The sequence below is a fragment of the Drosophila takahashii genome, chromosome 3L, assembly GCF_030179915.1.
Source record: "Drosophila takahashii strain IR98-3 E-12201 chromosome 3L, DtakHiC1v2, whole genome shotgun sequence".
Taxonomy (NCBI): Eukaryota; Metazoa; Arthropoda; class Insecta; order Diptera; family Drosophilidae; genus Drosophila; species Drosophila takahashii.
The window spans coordinates 22,389,510-22,415,439 of NC_091680.1; the positions used below are offsets into that span (position 1 = coordinate 22,389,510).

General features: G+C 37.6%; 2 protein-coding genes across 2 annotated transcripts; one reads left to right on the plus strand and one right to left on the minus strand.

Annotated features, from left to right (window-relative positions):
- Nucleotides 1-77: 77 nt before the first annotated feature.
- LOC108056321 (uncharacterized) lies at nucleotides 78-24,386 on the minus strand. Its single transcript, XM_017140066.3, has 8 exons — nucleotides 24,099-24,386; nucleotides 10,490-10,785; nucleotides 8,319-8,406; nucleotides 7,678-7,763; nucleotides 5,512-5,619; nucleotides 3,494-3,553; nucleotides 2,123-2,194; nucleotides 78-1,513 (listed from the first exon to the last, which is right to left on the minus strand). Exons 2-8 carry the CDS (start codon nucleotides 10,595-10,597, stop codon nucleotides 932-934), a joined length of 1,104 nt encoding a protein of 367 aa, XP_016995555.1. The 5' UTR covers nucleotides 10,598-10,785; nucleotides 24,099-24,386; the 3' UTR covers nucleotides 78-931.
- On the plus strand, nucleotides 2,492-3,419 carry LOC108056322 (uncharacterized). Its single transcript, XM_070214897.1, has 3 exons — nucleotides 2,492-2,813; nucleotides 2,871-3,038; nucleotides 3,135-3,419. Exons 1-3 carry the CDS (start codon nucleotides 2,595-2,597, stop codon nucleotides 3,393-3,395), a joined length of 648 nt encoding a protein of 215 aa, XP_070070998.1. The 5' UTR covers nucleotides 2,492-2,594; the 3' UTR covers nucleotides 3,396-3,419.
- Nucleotides 24,387-25,930: the final 1,544 nt, after the last annotated feature.

The window sequence follows — 25,930 nt, forward strand, 5'->3', positions numbered from 1 at the left end:
TTTAGCTGAGAGGATGATATAGAATATTAAGTTTTTAAGACAAAAGTCTACTTGAATTTTTATCCACTGCTTAAATAAGATTTCATAGAAATCTTTTAAAGCTTTATATGAATTCGTGATAAACAATATAGTTATAGAAAAACAGAAAAATATTCGCATGTATTTTAATTTTCAAATTTTTTAAACAACATATTAGACGATTTCGAGAGAAGTAAGCCTATAACATTTTTCGAATTCGCTTTTAAAACAAGCTATAAATCCTTTTCTGTTACTGTAACCATTCGACACAAAATATTTCATAAATAATTATGTATGTCCAATGCTTTATGATATTTGAGTTGTCATATGAGATATTTTAAGACGGTATTGTAAAAGTTTTAGCAGAAATCGAAAGAGACCAACATTTAATTTTTGTTTCTTTAATCATATTTGTGTTTATTTTATTTACACTTAAAGCTGTAATCTCTGCTGGCATTTAATGGGTTTTTCTTTCTTATCTTTTTATCTTCGGAACAAAATTATATTTTCTGCCCTTGGAAGAAAGATTTTTGTTTTAGATAAGGGGTCCTCTGATCTACAGGAATATGGCGATCTGTGCGTATATCTCTACGGCCACCAGGAGGCCCATGATGGACAGATTCACAGCGCAGTAGACGCGTCGCAGTGGACGTCGGCGCTGACGCTGACCACAACATTGACCACCGAGGCGGACGCCCTTCGTCCACCCAGGTTCCAGATACTGGCCCTCGTCAGGATCGCCGTCGTCGTCGGTCTCACTTCCGCTTCCGGCCGTGTTGTCCCCACTGTCGCAGTCGCTATTGTTGTGACACTTTCCCCGGTCATTCGTGCCACTGGATCTATCACTTGCACTTGCCTCTGCCCCAATGGCTGCATTTCCATTTCCGGTTCCCGATTTGCATGGCGGCCAATGTCAAACCGACGCCATCGACGAACTGCTGTCATAGGCCACCAAAAGCGAATCGTTCTCATCGCTGCCGCTCCCCGCGCTCTTCTCCGATTCGTTGATGACCTCCAGTTGCGTTTGGGGTCGGGCAATTTTGTACTTGTTGTGCCGCTTGTTGATCAGTACGCTGCGGATGTTGTTGTTGGTGCGGCGACCTCCACTCCGCTGACCCTTGACCTTAACCACAGCGGACCGTGGCTTGGACCGCGATCTACTGGCCTTACTGGCGCCCAACATGCTGCAGTCCGCGTCGTCCTGCTGCAGTCCCAACTGCTGCTGCTCCGCCAGCTCGTCGTCATCGTAGTAATCGTAATAGTCGTCGTAATCATAGCCCACCTCATCCTCCGTGTCCAGGCCATCGCCATAGGCCTCGTCATCGTCGTCATCGTTATCGTCGTCGTATTCAAAATCAAAATCGAAGATGGCGCAGCATCCGCCGGAAGGCGCATCAATGCTATGGCGACGCCTTGACCGCTTGCTGTACGTGTATGTGTGCGGCTTGTTCGTACTAACACTCTTGTACATCGGCGCAAAAATTGCGGTCTTCGCCTAGGAAAATGGGAGGATATCGAATGAGTTAGGTGGGTTATAAATACAGGTTATTGATGTGATTAATACTCATATTAATTAGTAAAATAAGTTAATTAATAAGGAAAAAATAAATCTTAATATCTATAATAGTCAGTGGGAGCACGAAAATTGAAAGGGACATAAGCTAGAAATAATTCCAATGTCTTAACCCATTAAATAATTACAGCAGCGAATAGTTAACTCTTGACTAGTTAGAAACGTTTAGTTAGTTAGTAAAGGATATTAATTTCTTGTTCAATTAATGTTGTTATAACAAAGTAATATGTAAGAATAATATAAGTAATGTTAACAATTTAATTTTCCACGATCTTAAAAATTTTTAAATAATCTGTAAAACACACTATTGGAAAATCTACTACATTCTTGAGGAATAAATTATCTTGGTCTTTATTAATTAAACATTAATACCTTAAATAAAATATTTAATTTTCTTCCTTTTATGTTAGTAAGAAGATGAAAGTCAAAGGCTTAAGAGCAATAAAATTTCTTGTCCACCATTGACTAAATAAATTACAAATCTTATTTGCGACTCCCACGCTTCCATTAGGTGTTGATTAATTGACTTACCTCTGGTCCTCGCCATGTAATTCCAGAGCGAACCAAATTGTAGAAGCGCAGCACTCCCCACATGGCCAGCACCTGTTCGAAAAGGAATGCAAAAAATTGACTATCATAAATATCCATTAGATAAAATCCCACCCCGCAGATACATTCGCACACACTCGAATTTTTTTTCTAGAAATACATGGGCTCACATTTGTATGCTGCGTTAATGGACTAATGGACTTAGCTAGTAATTAAATTATTTATTACATCTATTGATTAAGCCTTGGGTGGGATGTGCGCCAAGGCAATTAGCCTCTATTGTTATTGACTGATGCGTAAGCCATTGAGCACATAAATAAGGCCCGATTTTTGTTGCAACCTTGCTTTGTTTTAGTGTTCAAGTTTTGACATGCTATAAGCAATTTCTTAAAATTCGTGTGATAGTTTGTAGTCATATTTTCCATGAACTGCTTTTGTATCACGTATTTGCGGCATGTTCAGTTTATTATCATTTAAATATCATCTTTGTCGCCTTGGAAATTCGTATGATGTGATTGCAGATGCCTGCCGGGACAGGACACAGTTCTTTAGCTTTCTGGACTCCAGGCCATGGAGGAGTTTCAGGCGCAGCTTAGACAATTACCTGCTGTGCGACATATCCACCTATCCCATATATTATTGGTTCGTCCTAATATTTAGTCTATATGGAGCGGTATGTTATGAAGTAAATTTAATTGTAATTCAAGCTATTGACCGAGATTTCAACCAGATGCACCATCTCATTCGATTCATACGGTTATTCTTTACCAAAAAGGTGGTTAGTAAAAGTATGTGGAAAGTCCATGGCTTACATCCAAAAGTGGCCAAAAGATTGAGTATTTTAAACGCCTTTATACTAACTAATGTCTGGGGGAGTTTGTTTTATGCGGCTTTTTATGTAAGTGGAAATATTTATTATTGTAGATTTGTCTAAAAGTATGCAACGTCTTGTTGACTTCCTTATAAGATTGTTACTAAGATGGTTTTTTCTTAGGTGTCTCCTAGTCACATGGTTCCCTGGTTGTGGATCCACCTGGCGATATTTGCTTGGAAACTGGTAACGGTGATTTTACTGTTGTGGCACACGAAAGGTCATCGAACGCGAGCCACAATCTATCTGTCCGTATATGTACTGACCATCTGGCTTGTTTATCAGTCGAAGTGGGCATTTGCCACAGCCCTAAAACAGGAAACTCCAGAGAAGTTGATGCTCTGTTCGCCATTCATACAACCTTTACTAAAATATGCTCAGTAGCATTCAAATGTATCAATAAAAATCATTGTGTCTATTTATTTATGTGTTCATTTCATTCACTCCAGCTTTAGCATTTTATTAATATTTATTCAACTTACGTTAATCAGGGCTCGAGCTATAAAGAAGGCCACCTCGGCCTTGCACATGGCATCAAATTGCTGAAAGTAAAAGTTTTATTTAATTACATTATGAATTATGCTTAATTTTTTTCACGATTTGCTGGCCCGCAAAAGCCAAACAAAAAACTAAAAATATAGTTGCGAAAATTGTTGGCTGCCTTCTGTTTTGGAAAGCAATTTGCAAGGGCGAAGGAAAAGTTTCTAGCGTGAAAATGGAAAGTTTGACTTAGAACACAGGCGAATTGAATTATTTCAAGCGGTTTAGCTGGCGCCATAAATTAAATCTCAAATTTCAGAGGAAGCCCTAAGTGGTAAACCACTTCGAGGTACTCTTAATTGTTTGAAAATATACGAGTTTTAGGGGTAAGCTTAAAATGATTTGCGAAATGTGTGCCTAACGTAAATTCCATAATCGCTAATTGAGAGCATAAAACTCGTGCGCAAATGATTTGGAAATTTTACAAAAAAACTCTAAACAACAAATTAGTAAAAACTCAAACCATAACGCAAAACTTTGTGATGCCCGAACAGAGAAAAATGAATTTTTACCTTCTGGATTGCAATAAATTATGCATGAGGTGACAATTTTCCGGGAGAAAAAACTTTCCGTGTCCCCCGGCTAGGCGGAAAAACAAACGAAACGAAACGAAAACCGTAGAAAAGCAGAACACGTTCGTAATAGAAAAGGCCGAACAACAAAAACAAATGCCGTGCGACACAGACAAATGTAAAATACTAAAGGAAAATGGTGCAGAAAAATGCCCAACTCATTGCATATGTGCAGACGGAATAGATCCACATAGCTACATAGTCCTAGATACGTTTGTATCACTGTTTGGGTGCCGCTGGTCTTTCAGTTTTCCGACCCCCTACCTCCCTTTCCCGGTTTTCCCGGCACGCCCCCCTTCCACCGCCTTTTGTGGCGCTTTGACTTTGTCGCTTGTTTTAAGTGCGAGTGTGTAGAGGGCTCTTGTTCGTCTGTTTGACTCTGAATTTTTATGTGTGGGGGGTCTGGTTTTATCCCCCAGGTTTTCTATTTTTTAGACGGGTCCTGTGCGCTTCATTTGTTTGAGGCAGGCACTTTGGTTGCGGCAGGATTACGTTAAAAAATGAATTAGCCAGTCGAGGTCTTCAATGTCAAGACGCGAAAATTGTTTTATCAAGATAATTATTTTACAATTTTTTGATTAGGAGGAATTCTAAAAAAAATAAATTAAAAATGAATAAAAAAACAACAACCCCAATCATTTAAATAATACCATATTTAAACCAAATTTAAAAAATGTAAATAAAATAATAAACCAGTTAAATTAAAAATAATAATACGAAGCTAAAGTCTTTGAATATAATCGAGTTAGATCAATGATTTTCTTTTATTTTAAAATATTTGCTTTTTAATTATTCACAGATTAAGAGTCATTCCCAAAGTTGCAAAAACTTTTAATCAACAATTTTTGTTTTCCATTTGCCCTAAATCGAACATGTGGGTCTGGTTGTCTATCCATCTCCGCCTCCGTGTCCGCTTCCGGTTTCCCTTTGCCCCTTTTCAATTCAGCGCCTGTTGCACATGGGATTGTGTTTACATTTACTTGGAAACTTCATTCAATGCTTTTGCCGGCAATGCATTCAACTGTCGCCAACTTCCGACCATAAGCCACAGCCACTAGGTCTTTGCTTTTGCTTGATTTTAGCATAAAGGAAGCCAGCAACTTTTTACATATGTAACGGATTCGGTTTGATTTGTCGTCGCTGAAGGCTTTTTGTAATTTATTTGTTTGCCTTTGCCGTTGATGCCCATTGATTTATGCCAGGCGCCGAGCTGTGGCGCAATTGATAGTCTGCTTATGCAACAAGGATGCCCCCCGATGGGGCTGAATCCTTTGTGTGAGATGTTTTTCATTAAACAAATGGTTCCCACAGCAGATCGAAATGAAAACATCCTCAATATGCATTAAAAACATTTTCCGCCGCCGCTGGGGATTTGATGGAACACTCACCTTATTTACATGATCGCGCAGCACATTGGAGTAGACCATGGCGACAGCTTCCAGGGCCATAAATGTTATATAGCCAATTATCCAGGGTACAATTAGTCCGGGGTTCTCCTATGGAATATCGAAAAACAAAAACCACCTTCAATATATTGCCATTAGAAAGTCAAGTAAAAAGGGCCATAAAAACCAGTACCTGTATAGAATTGAAGCTATTGATTTCATGGCTATACTATAAAATATGGCACGGATGTGGGTGTTAAAAAGCGTGAGTGCGGTGTAATTTATCTCGCCATGGTGGTAAAACCTCTGATTGGATTTTTTGGGGCTTTTTCATGTGCTACAAATTTTTGCTGAGCACGTTGGGAATTTCTGATGTGCAGCTGACAGTTTTTAGCCACAACGTTTTGCATGGCAATTTTGTGGGGCCATAGGAAATGTATTTTGTCAGCGGATTACATTTTAATATGGACTTAAAATGCTTGCCTAATTTATGAAAATATATGTAATCCCATAATGAACATTTTATTTAGGTTAATTTAATAAACGATAGAAACTATGAAAGATTCAATGAACGCAAGAAAAAATGTATTTAAAACTTTAAGAAGGAAGGAATAAGGAACTAATATAAACTAAAGTTCAGTTACAGCTTTCCGGCAGCAAGCTGAATTTTATATCGGGAATAGATTACATTTAAATTAAAAATTTTTAATGATAATTATGTTATTATGTTGGGGTATCCTTAAATTGAACGTTTTAAATCGCTTTAATAAAATTAAGAAATTAAAATAAAACAATTTTTACTTTGTCCTTATTTATTTGACGAACTCTATTATAAAACTTGTTAATCGACACAGCAAATAATATCCACATAAATAAAGAAGCCCTTAAAAATATTAAATTCTGGTAAATTAATAGCACTTAAATTCTCTTTCTCATTCCATTATTTTGAAAGCTTAAATGCTGAATTTAATGTGTGTAATTTGTAAGCCGTAAGAGCTTGTAAGGAAAACAATGAAATGTTTATCTATTATATAAGCTATCAACCTCAATTTCGGCCGCAACTTTTGCTTGTTTCCCTCGCATTTGTTGTCCAAATACTCGTGTAGCCTAATTAAGAACCAATAATGGCCATCAGCTGCGAGCTCTCAGCTCGAGTGCCTAAGAATGGGGCGCCTATTAGCGAACTGCAATTAATTTGACCATTAAACGGACTTGGTAACATTTTCATTTACATAAGGCAGGGGAAGCGTTGGCATTCATTTTGAATGGAAATCGCGCTTCTTTTTTGGCTGTCAGAGTGAAAATTAAAAAATTCCACAAAATGTTGCTGGCAATTGCTCAGCAACAAAACCCAAACTGAATTCTGGATATGCAATCCCCGTCATGAGTCCTGGCAGCTCGGTTCCAGTTCAGTCAGTCAGTAAGGGCATAGCCCCAGTCCTGTGCCAATTGTGTGACAAATTGTCCACATTTTCATGCCGCTGTCAATGGCATTTCTGGGTTTTTCCGTTTCTGGGGCGGTCTTGTTCATACGAGGAATTCTATAGATGCTCGCACATGCACAGGGGTTTAAATATATGTTTTTGTATATTTGAGTAATTTTTCTAGCTAAGGACATAACAAGAAAAAATTTTAAAAGTTTAAAAAAAAATGGTGGATTTTATTGATTAACTTAATTTTAGTTTTATTTTTTATTCAGATAATATTGTTGAAAAAAAATAAAAAATTTAAGTAATTTTTTATTAAATTGCAGGTATAACTACTTAATATATAGAATTCTGTTTGATTGATTAATAATTATTATAATCGATTATAATTGACGGAAAAACAATCTTTCCCAATTTGTTGTTATTTTTTTCTTCAAATTTTATTAGTGTATATTTGGCACACCACGTGTAACATTTCGCACTCAAAAAATCATATTAGAATTCTGAGAAGGCAACCACGCGGTATGAGCGCTTTGCGTAATTTACATTTGAATGTGCTTTGTTTGCTTGGTAAACATTTCCTGGCGCACAGGCTCGGGCACAATGCGCATAATTTGCGGATATTTGACTTTGAGTCGTTCGATTTGTGGGCGGGATGTGTTTGCAACGCGTTTGGGGTGGGCCGACAATGCGCTTAATACTGTAAAATGTTTAAAGCTTTTAATCAAACAGGAAAACTCACCCGGCATATTCCAAATATTAACACAATGCTCAGCAATATCATGGACATTTGTGTGCCGATTATGGCAAAATATGCTATTTGCACACCTGCAATGTATAAATTGAAGTCAAGATTAAAGCATAGATAAATAATTAAATTAACAGTTCGTGTCTGAACTATTGTATTGTACCATTTTCGGAAAACTTTTATTCGAGCCAAAACTTTATTCACACAAGTAGCTTACTAATTAGCGAACTAATTTAAATTTTAATTTTTATAATGAATTGACCTTACATTTAGTCTTTAGGTTGATTTTGTATAAAATAATGAAATTGGTATTCCTATAATAAATTACTAATAAAAAGGCCATTAACAATTGAATTTAAGTTTGATCCCATTAATCAAAAATTAAGTGTTCAGCTTCCGTCGCACTCATAATTCATATACATATTGCACTCATATATATACCAACCAATTTTATTCCTTTGTGGGTCACTTGCCTCCGTTCTCATCTACATTTAATTTATTTATTAAAATGGCTTTATTTATTATGTGGCTGCTTGTCGTTTCAGTTTTCGGGTTTATAGCCGCTTTGGGTTTTGGCTCGAACAAGCTTCTGTGTGCTTAATTACCAGACAGACTTGCCTGAACTCTGAACTTACCGTAGTAAACGTCCTGCAGATCGGCCGACTTGTGCATATTGACATTTATGCGCCACGAGTATATCAGTACGATTAAAAGCGATATATTCTAAAAGAGCCATAAGACAAAACACAAAATGAGTCACCAGAGAAATGGGAAATGTATTTGGCGAACATAACACGCATACGCAGTGTGCACCCGCATATAAAATGGTTCATGGGTCATCAAAGTCTACCCTCATGTTTCTGCCACCCCCACTTTTCCGCCTTTTTAATCCAACTCTTTCCCGTTTGCTTTGCTCAACACGTTTTTACTTTTAAACGGGTCTGAACCCAATTTGATTTTAGGGTCTGAGGTGTTCGCTCGGGTTTTTTGCTAATTAATCCGTGAAAATGTTTTCGTGTTGGTTGTCGCTCGTCTGCAAAGGGACAAGGCAATAAGTTCCTGAAATTTGATTCCCATTTAATAGGGAATTTCACGACTCCAACTTTTATAAATTTAAGATAAGATCTAAAAGTTTGTTAATGTTTAATAATGAATCTCATAAGTCAGGGGAGGTGTAAATTTAAAAAAAAACATCAATTTATATCCTTTTTTATAGCTTATAAATCTTTTAAGTTTAAATTTAGGACAATACAATTTTGGATTAAATTGATTTACAAATAACATGAAAAAAAACTTCAAGCTTTATATCAGGAAAAATAATAGCGGGGTTCTTTTAGGATGAGTTTCATGAATTAACTAATATTGTAAACTTACATTTTGATGGAAACTAATTGATACAAAAAAATTAAATTTTAAATTATCATAGTTATTTCGGCACAATGGGTTCACAAAAGTGCTACATTAATGAGAATCCAATTTTGCAGAACCGATAATACCTGGGCCATGCCTCGAGGCTCAGTAAATAAGCAGCCACTATGGTAAACAAATGCGAAATGGCGTGCTTTTAGGATACATCCATTATGTGTCGTGACTGCACTAGCAGTAGTAACCTTCCCACCCCGGGAACCCTCTCCGCGCTCTTATCCCAGGCTTATGCTAAACACGTAACGTTTACTTGGCTGGAAAGTGGGGCTCAGGGGGAAATCTCTCTTGTTGCGTCCGAGGTTGTGCTCGTAACTGCCATAAAATGCAGCACTAATTGCAGAAGCCAAACACTTAAGTTCTCTCCTTAAACAAAAACTAATTTACTCGCCACGAGTTGGTAACTGGCATTGCAACGGGTATAATATGTCTATTGTTTGCCGTCAAGTTGCATTGCATTATATTTCTTGTAATTGTCTCGAGCTCTCCATTGTCCTTACAAGAAGTATATAAAATAATACGGAGAAACCCAGAGCACGATTTTGCCATTAACATAAATTAAAAGCCATAACGAGCATCATGTAATTGTAATTTATACATGCCACAAGTCGAGGGATGAGAGAAACGACTGCAAGTTGCTCTCGTTTTGTCTATCCATTTGGCGAGGTTCGCTGGGGCATGGATATATTTATATTTTCTAGATAGAGGGTTGAATAAGACAGAAGTCGTGAACAAAACAAAAATAGTGGTAAACGCTTTTAAAACTTTAAGTTAAAAGAAAATAATTTTTTTGTTTTAAGCATCTAAATATTGTTGATTTAACAATTTTGGTTTTAGATTTAATAATATAATTCCAATAATTAATAAAAGGCTCTTATATTAATGGAATTTTGTAGTTGGGTTTGAAAAATAATATATTTTTAAAAGTAATCAATTTCTAAATTTTAGAAATATTGGAAAATGGAAATAGTTGCCTACTTTTTAATTTATAACATAAAATAAATATGTTTTTAAATAAATAGAAAAAATTTCAGCGACAAAAATTTCCTACATTCATGCGGTTTTTTTCTAGTGTCAGAAGGGGAATAGTCGCGGTTGGTTTCCCATTTTTCCTGCCCTTCATAATAATAATGACGTTGAGGTATGCCACGGCACATTCAGAATGGTTGCAGAAAAACTCTCGTCGACGACACTTGTCTATTAATTATGCCACAATTAACAGGCGAATATAATACCAGCCGCAACTGCTGATTTCGTGCTCCTGTTTTTATTCGTGGCTTTTTGTTTTCATACCTGGCATTTCCAACTAACGAGAACCAAATTACATACTTGTCCACATTGCGTATACGCCCCCTGTGGCAGCTCATTCCCCCCAAACACTTACAATTGTGTAAATTGCACTTGTTATGGCCAAATTTTTGGCATGCAACATGCGACAGCAACGTGTGCCGCCGGTTAGCGGTCCATATGGATACAAAATGACAGACTTCATTTTCTGTTCCCTATTTGTATTATTTTTGACTTTTCCTGGGCTGTTTTTCCGCTCAGCGACGGCACAAAAACTTTTTAAGTTTCGTTTTCATTACGCGGACATTGCAGGGATCATGTCGCTGATGAGGCTGGTTCCCTACGGTTGGTTATTATTCTCGTTCCGGGGGCTTCCATTAAAAAATAGTCCGCCTGAAAAAATACCAGATAAATGGAAAGCTTTAAAAGTCATTCGCATAAATTGAGTGTTTGAGTGCTGTTTTGGTATGCGGCGATGGCTATTTACTCTCTTTTTATCCAAAAACCAATCAATAGTTAAACATTTTCCATACGCCGTTCCATATTGAGCATTCATTTTATTTTATTTTACTTTATTTTTTGTGCATTTTATTGCGACAATTTGTTCGCCTTGAATGTCTGTGGTAGTGTAAATATCTCATGATTGCATATAACGGACTTTGTGTTCGATTCTGGTCAAAAATGTGAATGTTTCATGAGCGCAAGTCCTGACTTAAAGTGAGTTAAGATCCCACTGAACTGAAAAACAATTTGAGGAAAATCGTGAATTTATAAGAACAAATTTAACATTAAAAATTTAAATAAAAATTACAAAAAAAGCTTCCAGGAAATTTTTTAACAAGTCATGTTCGAATAAACCACATTTTTATATTCATTAATGCTTAAACCATAACATACTTTCACCCTTTGAGTCACAACACTCTTTAAATTTAAAGAAAATCATAGCTTAAGGAACTGAGTGTTTGAAACTGAAGGTCTTCAAGCCTTTTGTTGGCGGACTTCCCGCAAGCTATACATCTGGTTCCAGGGCAGATAATATAACCACTTTGAAGCAATCTTCTCAATCATCTGACTATCGATTTTTATGCATTTTTCCCCTCTCAATCCCAATCCCAGTACAAAAGCACTTAAGTTGCCGCAGCTCTATCTGGCAAAGTTTTTCAACATTTCCAGCAAATGTTTTTCGTGTTTGCCAGACTCGCGAGTTACTCACTCTCGCTTGTCCAATCAACTGACAGGCCAAACATGGAAAGCTCGAGCAATTCGGGGAGCGTTTGGGTAATTAATGATGGGAAAAGAAAATACACGCACTAACGCCACGGAATTGTCAGTTTTTTGACAAATATCACTTGATGGCCTGTCCGAAAACTTACTTAATCACCACCAAACAAATCTCTAAGATGTTTTCAATTAGTTACTGCTTAACTAATTACAGAGGAAAAAACGAAAAAAGCGCGAACATGATTGATAGTACGGCATGAACTGAACTAGAATCCAACCCCTTTTAATTGACCTCAAAAAATAAAGAAAAATTTTACTTTTGCCCGCAATTCACTGCGTGTAAACACACTCATATTCGCACATTCCGAGGGGCGGCGGGTGAAAAGGACTCGCAAGGACACAGCGCCATAGAAACATGTTTTGCTCTGCTGAGCATATTGAATGGATAGCACACACTCGCTCTGGCAGAAGTGTACCAACTAGAGCTCATCCCATGGAAACGGAATTCGCATTGTAAAATGTTTACAGTGTCATAAAATATCAGTAACAAATGTGAAACCAGCGGCACACAGGCATGGGCACACATGAAAGTCAAAGAAGCTAAGAAAATAGGCCAGCAGAAAAATTGTTGGCCAAATAACAATACATGAACAATGCAATAAGAAAATGCGATCTTTGTACACCCTTCAAGGCATTGTAAACATGCCCTTGATTATTGTTCACTTTTGAAAATGGTGAAGAATATATAATCTCGAAGAAAGGTAATTCTTGGTTTTAAAATAGTTGATATTGTTAGTATTGTTTTACATTTTCAAACGAAAAGAATTGCACTAAAAGTGTTTACTGGGTGTATTCTGTTTTATAAAATGCTTTGTTATTAACCTCCTTCCTCTGATAGCTAATAAAATATTTGGAAAACAAACGTTTTATTTTAGGTTGTAGTTTATTTTTTTTAATTTAATTATTTCATTGCCAATGTGTTAACAAATTCTATCAAAACAGTCTAAAAATTATTTCTACCGTTTTCTATCATATTTTTTATGTCAACGATTCTTAAATATAATATTTGTTATACTTAATAAAAAAACATTTTTCTAATACTAAAATGGGTGCATTCAATTCTTAAGTTAATTCCGACATAAAATTATTATACTTTTTAAAGCCATTATGTTATGGAACTCAGCGCAGGGCGTGCAGTTTAAAAGCTTCTGCATTTTGCATTTGAAAGGCATTGGCTCGGAGTCAAGTGGGCCCGCATATTGCCAACATCAAGTACTTTTCATATCGGCGCCCCGAGCAAAAGCCCCGCGGCACCCTTTCCCACAAGAGAGACACAATGAAAATCAATAAAAAATATCGCATTACTTTGGGCTTTGTTTCGGCGTATTTTTTGGTTCGCTTTGTTTGCCGTATTGTTTGTGTCGATATCGGCGTATGATTGATTTCGGGACACACGCAACGGCCTTCTAGGCACGAAAAATGTTGCATAACTACACGTAAATATCAGGACAAAAAAAAAACTTCGAATTGCAGCGTGTGACAGCAGCTGTGACAGATTTGAAGGTTTTTGTGGTGGGGAAGAGCGCTCTACAAAAACGCTAGTCAACAAATTCAATTCAATAAGCGCCTCACATCATATTTACCTTTTTTCCCCCATTGAAAAGGAGAGAAATACCCGATATTTTTGGGGGATCGGAATGGCAGGGATTGCTGTGGGGGGTATAAGCCTCTCAGGGGAGCCTATATGCATGGAAATGACTCTGCCGGTTGTTGGCTTCTCTCTAAGCGCATTACCATCTCCATCTGTGTGGGCAGTTCGATGGGTTTCATGGGGGTTGGGGGCCGGCAAAGATATATTGCATTCGGTCCATATGCTGTTCATAAAATGCCAATAAATTAGGAATAATTGAGAGATTGTGTGACGTTAAATTGGTTTGCTTTTTGCGATTTTATTGTGTGCTGTTTACAGTGTTTAATGTGTTTTCGATTCATTGGTCAACGTAATAGGATTGAATGGTAATGGACAGGATGTCTCCCAATCTAAATTAATATGCACAAACTTTTCATAATTTTTTATTACATAAAATTTTCTGATTTTCTTGCTCTTCTTATTTATTTTTATTTATCTGTGGATTTTTGTAAAAAAGTCCATTTGGAAAACAAACAAACAAAGTTTTCTATTTAAAAACAACACAAATATAAGTGCATTTTGTTTAATACCAATAAAGGGAATTGACTATAACATAAATATAAAAGATATGTATTCAGAAATATTATTGCCAGCTACAGGAAGCCCCGGGGAATTATTTCTGGGAGCATTCCATTCTCAATCCTCTTCAAATTTTATTTACCGCCTCTCGCTAGACAAACTCTTTTGGAAGTGAACCCGGAACGAGTTTTTGGCTTAAATCTGTGGTCATATATTTCAGAGCCTCATATTTGGAAATGAAAGCTATAGGCCTAGGGACGTGGGATGTCACAGTTAATTGCACATTGGCCTGGGTTATGTTCAGATAATAGTCACATAAAGACGTTTCATTGTTGTTTGGGGTTTGGCAACAGCGGCAAATACGTGTGTAACATAACCGGAGGGGCAACTTCTAATGGGACCCTTTCCATCCTCCGGGAAATCCCCCAGCCCGGGGATAATATTTGCTTAACAAACATTAAAGTTGTTTTCGCCCTTTGTTTCACTTCTGTTTATTCGGCTAATTTATGCTACGCCTTATTGCTTACTTTGCCGTCACGCCATAATGTTACGACTTGGCCACAGCTTAGCTTTCTTAGCCCGAATTGTGTTTGGTTTGGTTTCCTTGGCTGTGTACGACAGGGCGTACGATTGCATGAATGCTGATTTCCAAGGGCCCCTTTGTCTTCTCGGCTGTTTGGCCAGCGTCGAGCACTCATTATGATTCATTGTTGCTAGCAGGAGTCAAAAGGTAGAACGACTCAAAAGATTTATTAGCACCCGGGCCCATAATGAAGTTCTTTAGTTGAGTTAATGTTTCAGCATTTAGACATGCTGGCCATGTCAAAGGTTTTCTGTTAGCCGGGATAAGAAGGAAAACGGAGGTAGCAAGGAAATAGATTGGAAATCCCTTTGGGTTGGTAATCCTGGCAGGCCATGGAATTCCATAGCAAAGGATTTGTATAGTGGAGTGAAAGTGCTTTTAAGCCTTGTTGTGTAAGAACTTTGGGAGCAATATTTATTCAACTAACGACCAATTACTTCAGTACACACAGAAAATAAGGTAAGAAGTGAGTGGAGTTGGCAAAAGATTATGCGTGAAAAGAACAATTAAAAAATAATATCGAAACTTTGTTTCCTATTTCTTAAGATTTAAAGAGGGTAATAGTATTTCTGTCTAACTAATAATAATATAATAATAATATTTCTGTCTGTGTACTAAGACCGCTTTTTCGTCGGCCTGAAATGAAAGTTTTCAGTTATAGAGATGCCTTCACTTTCCCCTTCTGCCCCGTTTTCAATTTTCCAACCATTTTCGTGTCCTGTAATTGAAGTTTTCTGTTTGTTTTTCTTGGGCCAGAGCTCTCCACAAGGAACTGTCATAAGAAACCTTTTCCGCTGCCCTCCACAAAAAGTTGATTATTACTTATAGACTTCCAGACCCTGGACTGTAATCACTGGGCGCACTGAAAGACCGGCTAAAACCCTCTTTTGCCCCTTATTCACCGTCGTCCTAGATAAAAATTACTATTAGAATGCCAGCGGCGGAAAGCAAACGAGAAAGAAAAGCAATGATGGGAGAAGCAAATGTGAGAAAAATCTCATTTACAGCTCAGCCTTAAAATGGCAAACAAAAATTTCAAATAGACAACACAAAACCCAAATAGTCAACATCGAGTCCAAAAGCCCAAAGTCCAGACCCCAAAGCCAAATCCGAAATGGCCGCAGATAGTTGGACAAACATTGGCCAAATGCCAGAGAAAGTTGCTGATGGCCTTGATTATTCCCCTCTGATGTTATTAGCTTCATTTTGATAGGAATATATGATGTTTTGTTTAAATTCAAGTACGATTTTAATAAGATAGATTTGAAGCTGGAAAGGCTAGCAGTAAAAGTAATTTAAAGAAAGGCAGACAAACTTTTTTTAAATTTAAGAATTTATTATTCAAACATCTTAAAGCACTGAAGTTTAGATCCCATCAATAAACTTAAATAAATGTCTGAAATTGATGACACTGAAATAAAATGCAAGCTTAATAAATAAATCTTTACCTTCAAAAGATTATTAAATGATTTTGTATTTATAAAAATATTAAAAGAAACAAATTTGCAGCGGAAATGGTTTTATTGAATTTAAAAGGAATAATTGAATGGTAAATTTTCAAATGGCAGCGCAATTAATTTGTGTAAGATATGTAGGTACATAATTGCATAAAAAATGATTCTAAGCTTAAGACCCATTAAAAGTAAAGCCTGAGCAATAACCTATTATACAGATGAGCCAAAAATACTTTTCATCAGCTTTAATGCTGATTTATGTCAACCGCAGACACACGGCCCAAATCCCGAAAAAGGGCCAAAAGTTTATCCAACGAAAAACCTCGGATCATCAACAGTCATGGAAGTTTCCCTGCGGTTGCCAGCCAGCTTGCCTGCCGTCATCTTAGATAAACAGGCATAAATCCTAGAATGCGTGCTCCATAAAGGTCTTTTGATTAAATGAAACCATTTATTAAGCGAGGTAAAGACAATGTCATGACACCTCTCTAGGACCAGTCGTGCAAGAGGTTAATGTTGCCATCCGAGGGGCGGTAAAAACAATTTCTTTAAAAGTCCCCGTGAACTCACGGGCTCTGAGTTATGATGGCGAAGGCTCCCAGACAGAAGCCACAGACCCCGAAGGACCCCTTCCACCCCCAAAGAGGCAGCCCCTGCAAGGGCAAGTAAACACAAACAAATTTTTAAATTTGTAAACACGGCGAACGAGTGAAAGCTAACAAAATGAAGCCAACAACGCGCAACGAAACCACTTGGCAATGTCGACAGACGCCATCGCTGACGCGGCTCTCCATTGCCGGTTGCCATTTGCCAGTTTGCGATTTGCCGTCGCACGCACACTCGATTAGGAGGTGTGGCAAAATGGGCGGAAGGTTCAGAGGTCGAGCGGTGTGGGTGGTAACAGGAAATCCGGCAATTTTTGAATTTTTCGCAAACAGCCAAACAAAATAAACAGCATGGGACATGTATCCTATCCTTAAAAGAAATTACAGAGGCTAGGATTTAAGGGGAAAACTCAAAAAAAGTAAATTGCCGGAGAGACGGAATATGATTTTGCTGGATAAATAAATAAATAAAATATGCTGTGTTAAGCGAAAAGCTTAGCCAATAAGCCCAGCAAATTATGATGCAATATCAACATTTAATCCGAATTTATTTACTAATTAAATTAAATCGTATACATGATTCCTCAGCATACATTTATGATTAAATTAAAATTCGGGGAAGAAATTTGTTTTACAAAGTTTTTATTTTGAGCCAATAAATAAAAAAATGTAAGTCATTTTTATACTTATCATTCGCTTTTCTTTTATTTTCGAGTATCTTAAAACTTGTAGTTAAACAACATTTGTTCAACTTTATTGTTGAATTAAAAAAAAATATTTAATATTTAAATATTAATATTTATTTATTTTAAGTTGCACTCTTAAACTTGAATTACCCACATTTTTTAATTTTATTTATTTAAGAAAATTTAATTAAAACTCAAGTTGATTGCTGGGTGGATCAAGTTTATCCGTACTTACAAATATTTTAAGGTTTTTTCCTTTGACTTTCTTAGAGCTCTCACGATTAGACCCGCCTCCTGGGCCCAGTTTCTCACACCGCCTACGTGGGCGTTTAATGGCACACTCGGCGTATGCGTAATATGCCTTGCTCATATGCCACGACGTTCATGCGGCAGCATTTGCATAATTTGCCGGCGAGTCGAGCACATTGCTATCATTTAGACCAGCCAGCCTGTCTGAGTTAGTAAATTGCGCATACGGCACATAAGCCGCAGTTGCGTTGGATTTTCTTGTATACTGTGTGTTTCGATGGCCCGAGAAAAGGTAAGATGGCAAGGGGCATTGCTGACAAATTGAGCTGAACAGGAGTGGGCAAACACCAGAGTGAAATTGGCGTTGGCAACAGGTAGGGGATAATAATTTGATGGGCTAGCAGTGATCTCTGGAAATGGGCTGCTCTTTCTTTAATTCGGTCCTTGTTCCTTAAGGATAACTTCGAAGGAATAAACTTACTCCATTTTATTTAAATTTATCCTTTAAAAAAAGGCTCCTCATTAAAAGCCCCTTTAGCCTCAAAAAACCACTGAGATGATGCCGCCCTAATCCTTTCCACAAAAAACCCTTCGCAATCTAATTAAGTTTCTTCTGTTGCTTCTGTGAAGGCTAAATAAAAATCACCTGCCTCATCGTCTTCAAATCAAATTTAGCCTCAACTTAAGCCACAAATTTATGTACTTGAGCCAACCAGAAAAATGAGAAAGAAAAACTAAAAAAAAACTTTGAGACAACACAAAAAGTTTATCAGAGAGTCGAGTCCTGAACCCGAGCCTAAGCAGAGCCCAAATAATTTGCCACAAAACTAGAGGATGACAAGGCCACCAGCCTCATGAAACTGTCAACTGATGTCCCATCCCTTGCAGCCCTAACCCTCTGTTTCTGTTCCATTCAACTTTTTGGGGCCAAATGCAAAGTTGAGCCCAGTCAGTTGAGTTGAGTTCTGTGGAACTTTTCGGTAACCGCAAAATGACTTGGAGCACTTTTTCCTTGAGCCCGCACACAACTGACATATTAAAGTCCACTTAGACTAATTGCAAAAGCATAAAACCAAAAAATGAGACAGGACCGGCTTCTCCACCGGCGAAGCTGCATAAATTTGGATTATGCCTTAATTTATGCGTCGTGAACAACTGAGAGCTAAAGGCAATTAAAGTTGCCTGTCGCCAGCTGCTCCCTTCCCGCAGGAAAATTTGACTGATTAAGTGCGACGCAGTCGAGTCAAGTGGGTGAGTATTTGATTTCTCTACTTTACGATCTCAACGTACATATACCTATATATATATACTTATATTCCCGACATTGCAGCTGCAGGCAATTGTCGTCTACCCCGAAACTTTGCTCAGCTTTCTCCTCCAAAGTTTTGTTGGTTTTATGTAGGCCACGTGTTGTTCACTTGGCTGTTTAGCCTCGTTGCTTTTATTGTTACTTTTCTTGATGTTTTGATACCCCCAATACTCTGCTGTTTTTTGGCACAGAACTAAAGCAACTTTAAGCTTATGTTGGGCAACTTTGATTCTTAGTCTCTGTTCTCTTAAGAAATTGTGAACGAATTGTTTCTAATTAGATGACAAACAATGATCATTTGAAATAGAGAAACAATGGTTCCAAAATTGAAAAACTTAGTTCCATTTCCTTCAAAATATTTTTATCCAAAATGTTTTAAGATTGACCTAGTTTTTGGAAGCTTTAGCTTAACATAAATCCAATCGAAAATCCACTCTGATAAGTATTATAGTATTTAAGTTATATATTCGTATATATATTTTTATTTTACCTTAATTATTGCTTTCTTAATTTTTTGTGATTACAATTTATTAAATACGACTCAACTAAATATGTACCGAGGGCATTACAGCCTTCGGTCAAAGAAGTTAGCCTTATTTCTTCGTCGTTTTATTTGCTTTTGGCCAGGCTGCTGTTTTGGCTGCTGAAGACATTTCGGTATATTTGACGTCTTCTTTTGATGTTGCCGTGAAACAATTGTGGCGTATTTTTTACTTGTTTGTTTCGGGACCGCCGTCTGATTTGATGACCTTGCCGGAGAAATGGGTTGGTTTTATGAGCGGGCACGCAGAAAATCTGCGAGGGTAAGATGTCTGCCTAGATTTGGTCTGCTTTTGAAATGGAAATGCTTCGCATCTGCTACTGAAATTTTGGCAACAAAATTGAATTATTTCCGCATACGTAATGAGAGTTGCTCTTAGGAGTTTCATCGAAACCTATTTAATCGATCCATCACAAACTTACTGGGGACTTGTGATAATAAGTTGGTCAAGACAGTAGATTAAATCCTATTCCTAGTCCTATTTCACTTTGAATAGGGTTAAGATTCATTTTAAAATAAATATAAAATGTGTAATTAAGTTTTTAGGTTTTAAGTTAAATAGAAAATTATTCATTTAAGAGTAAATTAAAGATTTGATTTGATTTTCAATAACGCGGTATCCCTTTCCATTTTTGACCTTTCCTACAATCCGCAGTGATTCTTAATTAATCCCAAACTCTTCAACTGGCACATCCTTCCACATTTGGGACCGTCCAGTTGAACAGCCACTCAATCGTTGACAGAGGCTCGGCTCGTCTTCCGATTGAGTGCGGAGTACCAAAAAAAGGAGAATTTGCATATTTTATTAAATTCCCGCACAAATATCCAATCAATAATGTAGTATGCCATTCGCCGTATCCGGCTATCCCTGCCTTCCCCACCGCCCTCGCCCTTTGAGCACGGACCAGAGGCAAAGCCGTGGCAAATTAAGTATGCATACGTATTCAAATGGCTCACAAGCCGAAATATACACAGAGATATTGAAAGTCGAAGAGAAGGGACGGTATGGAGGATGGGTTTTGGATGGGATGGGGTAGAGGGGTAGCTTCGGCTGTATGCCCAAGAGGGAGATTTTTGGTTTTTTCCAGATCCGCACCTCCGGACTCCCGTATTCCCATATTCTCGCTCTCAGCTTCTTTGTGGGCAAAGGAAAATCTTTAAAGACGCCAATTTCTCCTCTCATCTCCGTTTGGGCTTAACTACACAAAGCAAAAGGAAGCACCACAAATTTTTACTAATTTTATTAAAATAGTTTCATTATTAAACGCTCTTTTAATCATATCATAATTTGTGTTGTTATATCATTTCTGATATTTATTGAGGTCAGTTAAAATCCTCATTATTTTGTACTTATCTAACGTCAGAAAATCCATTGATAAGAAATGTTATTATATCTATCTATCCTATAATATCCCTGTCATTCTATGTCTCTTGATAAGGTGGCAATTATTATAAATAATAAGAAAAACAACAGAATTTTCGTTTTTGTTATACAAAAATATTGAATTGATGAAGAACTGTTTTTTGTAAATATTTTTCAAAGTGTATCTTTTGGCCTTTTCATTTTACTTGGCCTTTGTTTCTCTGGTTTGTCGCCACGCAAGAAATTTGGCACACTATCGATGGGGACGTGTATGATACGCAATTCTTTTCGGGGTGGAGTTGGGTAGAAGATGCAAATGAATACAAACAAAATACCGCAAGCAGAAAAGATTATGCCTGGCATAAAAATAAATTAATGGCCATAGCGTGTGTGTGATTGCAAGTGTGTGTGTGTGGAGGGCAAGGACAAAGTAATGCCTCGCCTTAGGGGGTGTTGTAATAAGCCAGGACCCTCGTTCCACTTCCTCTTCGGGCAGCATTTCCTTTTTTTCTCTTTATAATTTACTATGCGTAATTTCCTCGACTGCTTTCATACGTAAATATTTAATTTCCTTAATTTTGGAGGGCTCTATTTGGGGGCCCCCGACTGCTTGTTGGCTAGCTTTTTATTTCATTATTTATTGTTTTGCATTTCATCGCCAGGGCTTTTATGTTTATTGCTCTTGTGCCAGCCAAAGTCCTTTTTGAGCTGGTCATACGCGGCGTATGCGCAACGTTCTTAGCACTGCGTGAGTTTGCGAAAGTTAAGTGTGCAAAGTGCTGTCAAAAGTTAAGATCCCGACACTTTCGGTCGTTATTCTGTTGCAGTGTTCTTTATAGTTTTTTTAAGTTCTTAAGTGTTTCGGATGGGGTGTGAAATCTTGGATACTGGTATTCTTTTTATGAAAACTATTATTCATTTATTCCAATTTTCTTCAGTTTTAAAATTCGATACAAAATGCATTTATTTTTCGAGCACACAGACCCATTACCGATTTCCAGCCAAGGACATTTTGAACCCTTCTTATTGTTTAAGGACTCTGTGAGTCCTCCGAAAAAGATTTGCACTTTAGTGCGAAAAAGTGCAGAAGACGAAACTTTGGCTCGCTATTTTTATTAGTGCCCCGAGAGTAAAACTAAAGTTGAAAGTGCGCATAGCATTTTTCTTGATTTCCATTTTTGTGCAGTTTTCCCGCACTTTTTCTCAACCCATCTGAAGTGAACTAAACTTAAACGCATTGGCATCCGTTTCTGGTCGAAAGCGGTTTATTGCTAAAGAAAAAACTTAAATAAAGTGGAATTACTTGTTTCAGGAGCAGCTGAAAGGGAGGGCCGAGGACTTCCAAGAGCTGACAGTCAAGTCTATTTCAAAGAAGTATTTTGCATATTCATTCTGCGCTACTTTGTCGCCACTTGAAAATTGCGATTGACGGGCCAACTCTTGGGCTGAAGGAAAAGTTTTCGGTCCGAGAACCCCTTCCCAACCGTCTTCTCTAATAGTTTCCAAGCTTTAGATTTGCTTTCAATTAATTCTTCCTTAATAAGAGTTCATTGCGGAACTTGTAATATCTTGCGCATTACATTTTCGCCCTGAATAATTCAATAAATATTTTCATTTCCAATTATTGCCAACGGCGTAGCTTTTCTGGGGATTTTCCTCGCCATTAAAGTTTTCCCCACCCGAATTAATTGCCGCTAAAACTTGCAGGCAACGAAAATATTATTTTATGTATTTTTTTGGAAGCCCAATGTTGATATTAAGAAAAGTTTGCCTAAGAGGCGTGGCATTCTATAGCTGGTTCGCTGGGTGTTGGCGTGGGCTGTTCCACTAATGAGCCTATTGTTTGGCAGATAAAACGTGGCTAACTTGGGGCCCAGAGGAACAGGAAATAGCTGTTGTTGTTGTCGAAGTTGTTGGCATTAGCAGAAGGGTTGAGCCTTGGGCTGGAAAACTTTGGGCGGCCAATTTACGCAGGACGATTCAGAAGTTTGTGAGTGACTTTCTCTTTAGTATTTGGTTATAAATTTAAATTTGTCCCCTTTTCGCCCTTTGTTGCCCACATCAGGAAAACCTACATCGATAATAATATTTTAGATTATCAGGAGAATTTTTTGACCTTTTGGAATTTTTAATTTCCTTAACCAAAGAACTGCATATAAGTAAATGAATTAAATAATTACCAAAGTATTATTCCACACATTTCAAATATTTGTATTTTCATATTTTTGCAAAACTTATTTCATTAGCAAAATGCCCTTACTACCACAATTCAAATGTTTCCCTATACCATGCAATTTTTATTTGAGGTTTACTTCTGCATTCTGTTTGCCCGTCATAAATGCAGTTAATTGTTTTCAGTTTAAATAACTATTAGTTTTTTTTATAAACTTTGCCAACAGCTGGCCAAACAATTTGCCCGCTCCTATGTCTCTGCCCCCCATTCAGCTCCCCTTTCTACTCATCCTGTTTTCCTCCGCCTCTTTTACAGTCTTTTGAGTCCTTGGCGATCTCCTTTAAAACGAAAATGAAACTGAAATTGTAATTAAATTTTTGCCAATTCGTTTAATTGAGTTTTAAGCCGCAACTTCTGAATGCCCGAAATTGAAAGTCCCTCCCAGCCACAGCCACTTTTTTAACCACTCTCTTTCCCTCGGCGAACTGCTTAAATATTTTTTGCCTAAGGCTGGCTGGGTTGTGGTTCTTATTATATTTTTTGTGCATATTTTACGACCGCTCCTTGTGACTGTTTGCCCTGTAATTAAGTGCGTCTAATTTGTGTTAAGCGCTGTGCCACTTGAGCATCGCTTTTATTTTTCTTCCTCTGAATTTATTTTTTAACCCGACGTCGCTCCTGTGTGCTTAACTTAAGCCCAGACGTTCCACCAAGCCAACAGTGGCTGGAAAATTCGAAAGACCATTTTCGGAGTGGGTAAACGGCAGTCTGAACAGGGCTTTAAAGGTTGTCTGAGTACAAACTGCCGTTAAATTGCCACTTCCCCCGGGAATTTCACGTTTTTTGTTTGTGAATTGGAGGTAGACGAAATAAAACATTTTTTGAGTGATTTCTGTATATGATTCCGGTGCGCTTCGCAGAATTTTGAAGGAGAATTAAGGGTTGGCTTTCATGAACATAATAATATCAGCGTTTAAATGAGAAGGTATTTGATATAATAAAGAATTAAATTAAATTGATTTTGACATTGATAACAGTTGTGGACGTTGATTAATTAAAATGTATTAAAGTTGTTCTTAACATTTAATGTATGGATATGATACAAATATGAATTCAGTAATTTTCTTGATTACCTAATCTTAACAATTTTTTTTTACCTTCACTTTGTAGGCTGCCATCTGTTTAATTTTTGTTCACTCAAACTTTTTTTGCCCTTTCCTAATTAGGCCTTTTCTTATGCCACTTTTTAAGATATTTCTTTTATCCGCAACAGTCTGCTTTAATTACAGTTTCTAACTCCCCTTTACACTTACCTCATTTGTTGAGCTTTAATTTATTAATTCACCAATTATAAAGTTTGTTTGAGTTTCACACTTAGCACTAGGGAAACACTTTCTGTTTGCTCGCAATTCTTCCAGTTTTTTCCCCGCACACAAACAATTTTATATCCTATTTGTTTATTCGCACTCTTTACCGGCAATTTGCGGTGAGAATTTCGTCGCTTTTCCGGAATGTTATTTTCTTGAGTTCGGTATTGTTGTTTTTGGTTGGGTTTTAGCCACGATTGCAGCTGTCGGAATTCGCTGCTATCGTTACGCGTCCGAAACGGTAACTGTTCGAGTTTTTATCAGTCGCTCCGTTTATAAGGAAAATCCGAGCGGAGCTTTTCCCGAAGAGCTTTTCCTTTTGGCGAGAGAACAGAAAACCGAGCGTAAGAGAACATTTTGACCAATTTACGGGGTTTTGACCAAATCACAGGATTCTTTGCCCTATGTTTGCCGTCAATTGTTTTAAGTGCAACATATCGGAGCCAAAGTCAAACACAAACATTTCACATTCTTGGCAGTTTGTGTTTCGAGCTTCCTGGGAAAAAGAGGAGGCAAACAAAGTGCAGGAAAAAGTGCATGCAAATCATTTCTAGCTTATAAATTATGCAGGTGCGAAGAGCAAACAGTGTCTGCCAAAAAATGGAGGAGAAAAAGCTGGAAAAAGTGCAGTAGCCACAAGCAGTCGAGCAAATAAACTTCGATTTATCTCGACGTGAGTTTTGGTTTTTGGCTTTTCCGAATCGCTACTTTCGGAGGTGGAATGTTTGACCAGGTATACAACTTTCGATTACTTGCAATGTGTTAATTTTAATATATTTTTAAGATTAAAGAAGAAAATTAAAAGTAGTTTTTTAAATTGCGAAACGTAATAAAAATGAATTAAATTAAAGAAAAATACTACAATTGAGAGTAATTGTAAATTTTTGCTATTGATTTATTTTATGAACTATGGTCATGAAAAAATGGTTTTAAAAACACAGTAATTTTCGTTTACACTTTTATAGAGTAACGGCTATATGAATTGCTGCTAAATAAACGATCCCATTGATTTACATTCAGAAAACTCCGGAAAACGTACAGTTCACTTACAATAACAAATTATTAAACTTACACTTTTTCCTCTGGCTCTGCAATTGAACGTTTCGGTTTGCGTTTTGGGCGGAAACGGAAATGCCGGCCATCGCAGTGCAAAAAGTAAACCAACGTGATGGAAGAGGCCAGCGTGTTTTGCCTGTGGCGATTTCATATCGGCCGCGGTCCAATGTTCTTACTGGCTTTCTTCTTGTTTTTGTGTGTCCAGTGTGTCCTGTGTCATATGCAAATTCCAATTCATGGCGAGCAGAAGAAACCAAGAAAAAAACGGAGAGGTCAGAAGGAGCAGCCGCCAGGGAGCGGGGAATATAAATATCGATTGGTTAATATCAAACTAGCTGACAGGCTGACAAGGACCTCAAGGCGGCATTGAACTTGTCTAGCCAAGAGGGAGAAAGGGCGAGTGTTTCCGGCCAATTCCCTACCTCTCTCCCCTTCTTAGCACCCACACAAATACACTTCAGCAATGGCCTTTGCATGATTTAATTATTTGTAGCATACTTTTGTTCGCCGACCAAAAACTTCACACCTGAATGCACAACGAAGTGAGGGCAAGTGGTTGAGCTCAGCTCAGCGGCCGAGTGGTGCAAAACTTTTGCCACTTTTGCATTCAGTGTGCTGCAGAGCACACCAGAAGTTGTTGTTGAAGGACCAACCTCTGCGGTTTTGGGGCCGAGGATCTGGGTTTTTCTATGCGAGCACCGAATGTCTCAATTCATTTTACG